At 33.9% G+C, this 9,013-nt stretch overlaps 1 protein-coding gene across 1 annotated transcript; it reads left to right on the top strand.

Annotated features, from left to right (window-relative positions):
• Nucleotides 1-2,043: 2,043 nt before the first annotated feature.
• LOC145627983 (uncharacterized) lies at nucleotides 2,044-3,412 on the top strand. The gene is made up of 2 exons (XM_081680321.1): nucleotides 2,044-3,213; nucleotides 3,293-3,412. Exons 1-2 carry the CDS (start codon nucleotides 2,044-2,046, stop codon nucleotides 3,410-3,412), a joined length of 1,290 nt encoding a protein of 429 aa, XP_081536447.1.
• The last annotated feature ends 5,601 nt before the right edge of the window (nucleotides 3,413-9,013 follow it).

Here is a 9,013-nt window from a genome sequence, read left to right as displayed (position 1 = left end):
TGCAAATTTTTAATCGCAAATATCTTTAATCTCTCCCTAAAAAATATTGTAAAAGTTTGATTTTACGAAAAGAGAAAAATTAAAATTTAAATTAAAAAAAAAAAAAAACTAAGTAATACCTTCTTTATATATATGGATGCAAATTTTTGATGGCAAATACTACATATCTTTAATCTCTCCCTAACAAATATTATAAAAGTTCAATTTTAATAATGTACTCATCAAGACGAATAAAACTAAATTATCAATGGTGAACTCCACTTTCTCCATTTTACAAGTGGTAAACAATCTTAAAATTAATTATCAATGGTAAACCTCACTTAGAATTACTAATCAAATGGTAACCTTAATTATAATATAACCTGATTATTTAACCACGGTTAACACTTTACAAAAACTTAAAAAAAAAAAAAAATTTGAAATTCCATTACTGCCCTTATTTACTTCCCTTCAACCAATTATGTCAAATCAAACATAAACCCATTATCTCCCTCATTCAGATTTCGTAGAATTCGAATGCTGGGTTCATCAACTCCTTCATTTTAAAGCTCAAAATTTGCATACTCGTGGGAAAAAATTGTTGGGTTAAAAATATCGAGTGTTAGCACATTGTTTTGGAGGTGACAGATTATTCTGCAGTGAATTTTAGGGCAATTTTTTAGAGAATTGGGGGAATTTAGTGCGACTAAATTGCGCAAGTTTGGGGCATAATTATGGATTGTTAGGCATCAAAGCAAAGTAAAAGTGCGATCTTTGTTGCAAATTTATCAACTTGATCTTGAATCAAAGTCGGGTATGTGTTTTTATGCTTAAAATTGCACCATGCCTTGTTTTATGGTCTCGTATGGTCTATGTTTGTATATGTTGCTACTTATGCTTGTTTATTGTCAAATCTAGATTGTACATTGATAAACTCTTTTATTTCATGTTGTATATGTGTTAATTTTATGCAGTTGTTGTGAAATGGTTGTATGGTTTGGTTGTTAATCTTATTTAAGTGTTGTTGTTTTTGTTTGTGTTTGTGATTGATGCAGAATGGCTGATAATATAGTGTTACAATTTCAATTTCTTGGTGTTGATGTGACTATTTTGGTTGAGGATATTGATAAGGTTAATCTAATAGACCTAATTACTGAGTATTGGGAGAAGGCAAAGGCAAACAATATTGAAACCCCTAATCACCCCACATTCCAATATGTGTACAAGATGAAGCATGTGTCACTTCAAAATGATAATGATTTGATGAAAATGTTTACAAATCTTCCAGAAAAAAAGAGATTTACATATGGGTTGGGTGTGGATCAAAAGACAGTAAAGTTGTAGCTTTTGCTAGGTCTTTGATTAAGTGTAAGCAACAAATTGAAGCATCTGAAGTTGGTAAGGAGAAAATGATTGAGCCTGTAGCTGTTAGTCCTCTAGTTATTGAGCCTAATAAGAAACTAACAACTAGGAAGAGAAAGATTCAGGAAGAAGAAGTAATTGTAGAAGCTGCAGTTGTGAGTAAGGAAGAGTTTGATAGGCATGTGAGTACATTGGGCAATACACAAGGGATAGTTGAACCAGAAGTTCTTAATTATGATCCTGATGAAACATGGCCTGAAATGGAACAGAGATTAGAAGAAGAGGGTTTAGGTAGAGGTAGAGTGAGAGGGAGGGGCAGTGTGAGAGGGAGGAGCAGAGGGAGAGGGAGGGGGAGGGGAAGAGGGAGAGGAAATGCATTGGAGAACTGGTTCAATATTTCCCCAACACCTTGGGAAGGTGAACAACCTGAGAAACCTAGTGAAATCCAACACCCAGAACCTCAATACATACCCCCAGAAAATTTGATCATCCAAGACACACAACCTGAGCAACCTTCCCAACACATTGTACCCCCTATTCAGAATGTAGGAGGATTTATTTGGTGCTAGTAATAACAATGAATCTTCTAAGTCATCTAGGGTCTCAACCTATTTCCAAAGGAGGGTGCCTAGAACTAGTGCTAGAAGAAAAGGTATTGTTATTAGCAGTAGTACAAGTGGTGGTGAGAGTGATGTGAACACTATGCAGCCTAGTGAGAATAGATTAAGAGATGGCAGTGAGAATTTGAGAGCTGATGTAAGTTTGGGTGAAGATACTGCCGACACAACCTTGATAGTGTATGATGATGATGATGATGATGATGGTGAATATCAGTTCAATCCAAATGAGCAGTCTGAGGATGTTGGTGATGATGAGGACAGTGAGGGTTTTAGTGATGATGAAGAGCAGTTTAAGGATGAATATGGACCTATTGTTGAGGATTCTTTTGATCCATTTGAGGAAGCAGATTTTGTGTGTGAGGATGACCAGGATGATTATTTGAGTAAACTGTATAACAATGGGGAAGTTTACAAGGATGAGGGGTTTGGTAAAATAGTTCTCAAGGAGTGGCAGCTTTTTGTTGATAAACAACACCTTAGAGATGTTGTTAGGGATTATTGTATACAGTGTGGGTTTGTTGGTGTTGTTGATTATGCTAGCACCAAAAGATATGCAGCAAGATGCTCAGACATTCACTGTAACTGGAGGGTGCATGCATCAATTTTGCCAGATAACACCACATGGGTAATAAAAAAGCTTACTTCTCCAGAGCATACTTGCCAGGGACTTAAGTCTAGGAATCCAATGGTGAATGTAAGGTGGTCTACTAGAGTATTGATGGATGATATTAGGGAAAACAATGATATCCCAGCTAAGTCCTTGAATGAGTTGTTGTGGAAGAGATATGGTGTTGACATGGCACAGAGCACATTGTACAGAGTTAGGTCACAAGCTTTAATAGAAATCCATGGTGGACATGATGAGTCATACAAGTACTTACCAATGTACTGTGATATCATTAGGGAGCTCAACCCAAATTTTGTTGCTCATGTGGTTTGGACTAGAACTGAACCTGAAAGGCCTCTACAGTTTAGCAGCATCTTCATTGCATTTCAAGCTGCATTGGATGGGTTGAAAGCAGGGTACAGAAGCTTGATTAGAGTAGATGAGGCACACCTTAAAGGCAATTATGGTGGTGTGTTGCTCTCTGCAGTAGCCATGGATGGAAATAATGAGATTTTTCTAGTTGCATGGGCAATTGTGGGAGTAGAAAATGTTAACAGCTGGAAATTCTTCCTTTGGCACCTGAAGAATGCTTTACAAGATTCTGGAAGAGGAGATGAATGGTGCATACTTTCCGACAGACAAAAGGTAACAATGCTACATTGATTCAATGATATGTGTTTTTTTTATCATGATGCTAATATTATTGCTTGTGCTTTGTGTGTAGGGTATTGATCCATCTCTAACTGAAATTTGGCCTAAGGTGGGGAGGAGGTACTGTTGCAAGCATTTAGTTAAAAACTTCAAAGGCCAATTTCCTGGCTTGCTTATGTTTCAGCTATTTTAGAAAGCTGCTGGGGCATACAACCCTTTTACATTCAAGAAAGCCATGAAAGCTTTATAGAAGGCAAATCCACTTGCCTTGGTTTGGCTTGCATAACTAGGCCCATAGTCAACTTGGACAAAGCATACATTCAATCCAGCCATCAAGAATGACATCAACAAATCAAACTTTGTAGAAAGCTTCAATTCTACTCTGGGGGTGGATAGATGCAGACCTGTGTTGACCTTGCTTGAAGGTAATATTATTGATCATAAATGGTTAATTTTGAAACTATAACAAAGGCTAATATATATTATGTACCTTGTATGTAGGTATAAGGAGGTTAACTATGGTAAGAATGGCAACTAGGAGGGAAGCTTGTGAAACATGGGTTGATGATTTTTGCCCTAACATAATGAAAAGAATTCAAGTTATCAGGCTTGAGTCTAGGTCATGTAAATGCTTGAAATCTGGTGATGGATTATTTAAAGTATTAGATGGCACATCTGTGCTTGCTGTGAACCTAAAGGACAAAACATGTGTATGTAATGCATGTCAATTATCTGGATTGCCTTGCAAACATGCAATTGAAGGAGTTATGTCTTCGATAAGTGCAATTACTAGATATATCAAGGATCACTATTATGGAGATAATAAGTTCGTTCTTTTGGGTCGTCATTGTTTGTTGCTAGATATGACAAATGATCTTTGGGCTAGTTAAATAGTCCAAAGCTTAATAGAATGGATCCTATGAGGTCACACACAAGGGTATTAAGTTAAGCAAGTCAGAGGCCCATTAATGGGCCTCATGAGCATTTAAATAATCATGAAATGGATTGGGCTAGCATAGTTAGATTGGAATTAGGTTTTGGGCTTTTGACATGGGCTCTTATTTAGAGATGACATCTATAAATAAGATCCATGCCTAGGGTTGCAAGTAAGCAGTCATAATTCACACACAGTGAATTATGACATCAAGGCAACCAATCCCAAAACCCTAATTCCCTCTATAATTCACGGCTCCCTCTCCTTCCCCTTTGGACTCACGGCCGGCCACCCTTGGTGGCGCGTATGGTGGTTCGTGGTGGTTCACGGTGGTTCGTTGCTCGCTCTTCTCCGTTTAAGGTTGATTGAAGCGTTCAATCATGACTAACTAGCATTAGTGGAGGTTTAATCTTTGCCCGTGGACCAAGTAGAGGAATCACGCTTGGGGTTCTTTATCTCCCATTGTTCTTGTTCGATCGCACGTGGAATCACGCTTCAAAGGTACGATTATATGTTCTTTATGTGTTATGCATTAGATCTTGGGATTAGGTACTGTATGAATATGATTCATGTTTATTTCTGCTGCGTAGTACCTATATTCTCCTACAGTGGTATCAGAGCCTATTGCATTTACGCATATTGACTATAATTCTTTGATAGTCCACAATTTTAATTCAATTAGGAGGGAGAATAATTTAATTATGGGTCAATTATTATATTAAATGTGATTTAACTCTTGGAATTGATTAAATGTGATTTAATAATGCTCAAAATAGCCATGAAGAGATCCGAATTTCGCCCTAGATTACTCGAAAATTTTGAACCCCCACCCTATTTTTTCGAAAATTTCGAAACCCTAACCCTAAATTATGGATTTTGTGTTTTGGTTTTGATTTAATTCGTTTACTATGTAACTAGTGATTTTAATCTATTTGATTTCATGATCAAATCATTTAATTTAAGAGTTAAATTAAATTGGGGATTAATTTCATGAAGAAGCCTAATTTCAAGATTGAATGTGATTTAATTTTGAAATTAATTGGACCACATTAATATTAATTTACAAAATATGTTTTGTTTTATTTAAATTAAATTAAAAAAATGGTTTTTTTAGCAGCGACAACCGCGGCTGCAGGTGGTCCGGAGGGAAGGGCAGGGCAGGGCAGCAGGTTGGGTCAGGGGTGCAGCAACAGCAGCACCGTGCAATAGTTGCACGGCACTATTGCTGCTGTTGTGCATCGCTGCAGAGCAGTGTACACCTCACGGTGTACGGCCACTGTGGCCAGCTTCGGCTGGCCACACCACGGTGGCTGGTGCACGATTTTAAAAAAAAAAAAATTATTTTAAAAATATTTCAAGATAAATATGATTTATTTTGGATGAGATAAAATATTTTGAAAATATGATCTTTTATTTTGAAAGATAAATTCGGTTTTATTTGGATAAAATCTTTTATTTTAGGATAAAATCAAATCTTTCAAAAGTTGTTATATTTGATATTATCCATATTTAAAGTTGTTAAATTGGTAATTATCCATATTAAAGTGGTTAATTTTGGATAAGATTGATTAGGATATTCTGAGCATATTCCAAAAGGATAATGATTGATTAAAATGATGCGATTATCCCATAATTAATTTTGGATATAATTGATTTAAAATTTTGTGATTGGCTAGTAATTAGGATAGAATTTCCTAACTTTGTTAGGATAATATTTGAGGATAAATATGATTTATGTTTTAAGATTAAAATAAGATTTGATTTTATCTCATGACTAATTTAGAATATATGATATTTTATTGATGGTCATGAATAATATATGATATTATCTAATTGCATTAATTAAAAATATGAGATATTTTGGTGCTATATTTCCTTAATTGTGAACATTCGATGTTGTAGTTTAGGAAAGCATGATGAGTGATTTATTATGTGACAATTTTATAATATATGATGTTATTTATTACTATATAGACTAGTATGGCCCATAGATTCTAAATACGATCTGCGCATCGTTTCGTATTTTTGTAATCTAAATACGCTCTGCGTACCGTTAAGTATTTTTGTAATTTATTTTATTTTATTTAAGTATTAGATAGAATAGAATAGTATTACAGGTTGCAGTAATCCAAGAATCCATGGAGTGGAGGCCCAAAGGACAAGATGGATGAGATCCATGAAGGTTCAAGTGGGAGCTTTTGCTTTATTAGTTTTCTTAGGATTAAGGGGTCATACTATGTCATATTTTTATTTATGCATTGGTAGATTATGCATGTTAGATTTTATTGATGTTTTGTGATGATGCGCTAGAGTTCACTATTTAATCACAACATAATAAATCTAGGTCCCAGTAATATTGAGGTTGCTTTTCCAATTAAAAACCCGATGAAACCTTTGATATTTATGATAGGTCATGTCTCAGCTGGGTGTCATATTATATCTTAGGGGAGTGGGGGTAAATCACGTTTTAAAATTTTAATTGGTTAATACTCAACAACGTTACCTAAAGCATTTAGAACCTTGAAGCTAAGGGTAATAATTAAACATGTGATGTGTAATTATTCAACCAAGAGTTACAAAGAGTTGTAATCAGTAAAGAGTTTACTCACCTTGAAAATGCAATACTTGATGGTAGGGCCTCCGTCCGGTCAATTATTGCACAAATAAAGGATCTTGGAATCATTTTATTCAATAGGGATCAAATTAAAATTGAATAAATGCTTTAAAGTTACCAATATTTAATTCGCTTATGGTACTTTAAATTTTATTAAACATAATTGAATTTTGTGTTTACTTACAAGTAACATGTCGTTCTAATTTTATTATTATATATATAATCTCCTCGATTGAAAAATAAATTTGAGAAATGTTCTCAAAAGGTTAAAAGATAATCCATAAACCTATATTCCAATTTTGCTAAGATGGTTCTAAAAGGCAAGTTTTAAAAATCCATGTCACATGTCTAAGGTTGGTTTTATTCAAAATGTTTGAGTAAAATGCCAACACGTCTTCATTTTGAAAAGTGTTTCAAGGGATATAATGAGATGGGAGGTACAAACCCTCTAAAAGACAAGTATAAAAGTCCAATAACATCTCTTATCTTCAATATGATTGAATATAAGAAAGTGATTGGAAATCTCTGTGATCAAAAGTTGATCAAATGACGCTATTCTTCATCCACTTTATATAAGAGTTAAATAGTTGATTAAACTCTATTATAAATAATGATTGAATAGACTTAGCAAAATCATGAAAAGTGCTTAAAGTAGTTAAGCAAAACATCATTTTGAACCTAAGAGAAGTGTTCTAAGTGGCTCAAATGGGAAAGGTTTAGGAATATATGAGGATTGCATTAAGAAGATAAGGCCAAGAAATGCAAACAAGTTGCTACTTCTCTAACCTAGAACTACTTACATGCTAAAAGTTGTTATGAATAACAAATGTTTCAAATTAAATGGACCCATTCCAATTGATTAGAAACTACCTCATATAGTTGGAAGGTAAAAGAATGGAAATGTTCCAATTTAAGAAGTATATTATAGAAATTGATTTAGCACATTGATACTTCTTGGACATATGATGTCTTGTTTAGTTCTTTCTCTCATTGAGAATGAGGTTGAACTAAATGAAGAAGTATGGCTAAAGGAGAAATAAATCTACAAGTTTAGAAGCAAATGTTGCTACTTCACAAGTAGAATTCTGGAAGCAAAAGTTGCAACTTTACAAGTAAAAGCTATATTTCACCTTACCTTGTTATTGGCTAGAATTAAATAAATGTTATTCATTCTTGCTATTATCAAAACACCATTCAATGTTAGTAATGACTAAGCATCGAAGATTCAAAAACGTAGAATAAATGTTATTCTATGCTTCATTGAGTCATAATGTGTTTTGGGATTGCTAAATAGGTTCAAAGTTCTATATGATAGAAATAATTAAACCATTTCTATATATGAATTGTCTCTAAAATGTCAAATAATTCGAACGAAAAATGAACATTGCATGCAAAAGATACAAAGGGATGGACTTTCAATATCATTAGATTATGAATCCATTGATATATGTAATTATCATTCTAATTTGAAAATTTAAAAAGTCACTTTTTAAGGAAATGATGATGTGAACTCAAGGTTGAATTCATATCGATGTACGAAAACCAAAGGTTCAAAGGCTAGAGACGGACAATGAAACTTCATTTGTGATACGATCACTACTTGTGCTTAGTTGAAGCATAAGAGTGAAGATTTTGAAAAGTTCAAAATGTTCAGTATGAAGTTCAGTATCAACTTGACAAGATAATGATTACATTACAATATGATTGTAATTGTGAAAATTTAAGTCGAGACATATACTTGGCAACACATTAAAAGTATTGCGATATGATCGTAATAATGAGATTTTAAGTCAAGACCTTGATGAACATCCAAGAGTTGTGAAATCGTTTTACGATAAACTCCGAAAGAAAACCTTGTGAAGTGTTATGAAGGGATCTATCAATCTATATAAGATATATTTTGATAATGGATGAAAATTACCTATCTTCCAACCATTGTTCAAGGGATATACTTTTAAGATAAGCTACAAACTAAACAAAGAAACATAGATCAAATCAAAATGTAGCAAAGGTTTCATATGTGATATGGATAAGAAAAGTTCTTATTAAGTCTTTCTACAAAGCAAGGAATAAGAGATGTATTAAAACGTTTAATGCACGTTCGATTCCTATACAGAGCACGGGGTACTACTACACAAATCATACTTAGCACAAAATGTTTGTTGCTCAAGTAGATGCCCTTATGGAAATTGTTCCAAAAGGTCAAGTGGGAGTAGTATAAATCTCAAAAGAGTTCGAGAAAAGCA

This window comes from Chenopodium album, chromosome 4 (genome assembly GCF_948465745.1).
Source record: "Chenopodium album chromosome 4, dcCheAlbu1.1, whole genome shotgun sequence".
In the NCBI taxonomy this organism is placed as follows: domain Eukaryota; kingdom Viridiplantae; phylum Streptophyta; class Magnoliopsida; order Caryophyllales; family Amaranthaceae; genus Chenopodium; species Chenopodium album.
This window is presented reverse-complemented; position numbering and strand designations above follow the sequence as displayed.

Excerpts from the sequence above, each read along its gene's own strand:
- LOC145627983 (XM_081680321.1), top strand. The coding sequence starts at position 2,044 with ATGCAGCCTAGTGAGAATAGATTAAGAGATGGCAGTGAGAATTTGAGA. Across the intron at positions 3,214-3,292 it reads TACTTTCCGACAGACAAAAG|GGTATTGATCCATCTCTAAC; the intron begins GTAACAATGCTA and ends CTTTGTGTGTAG.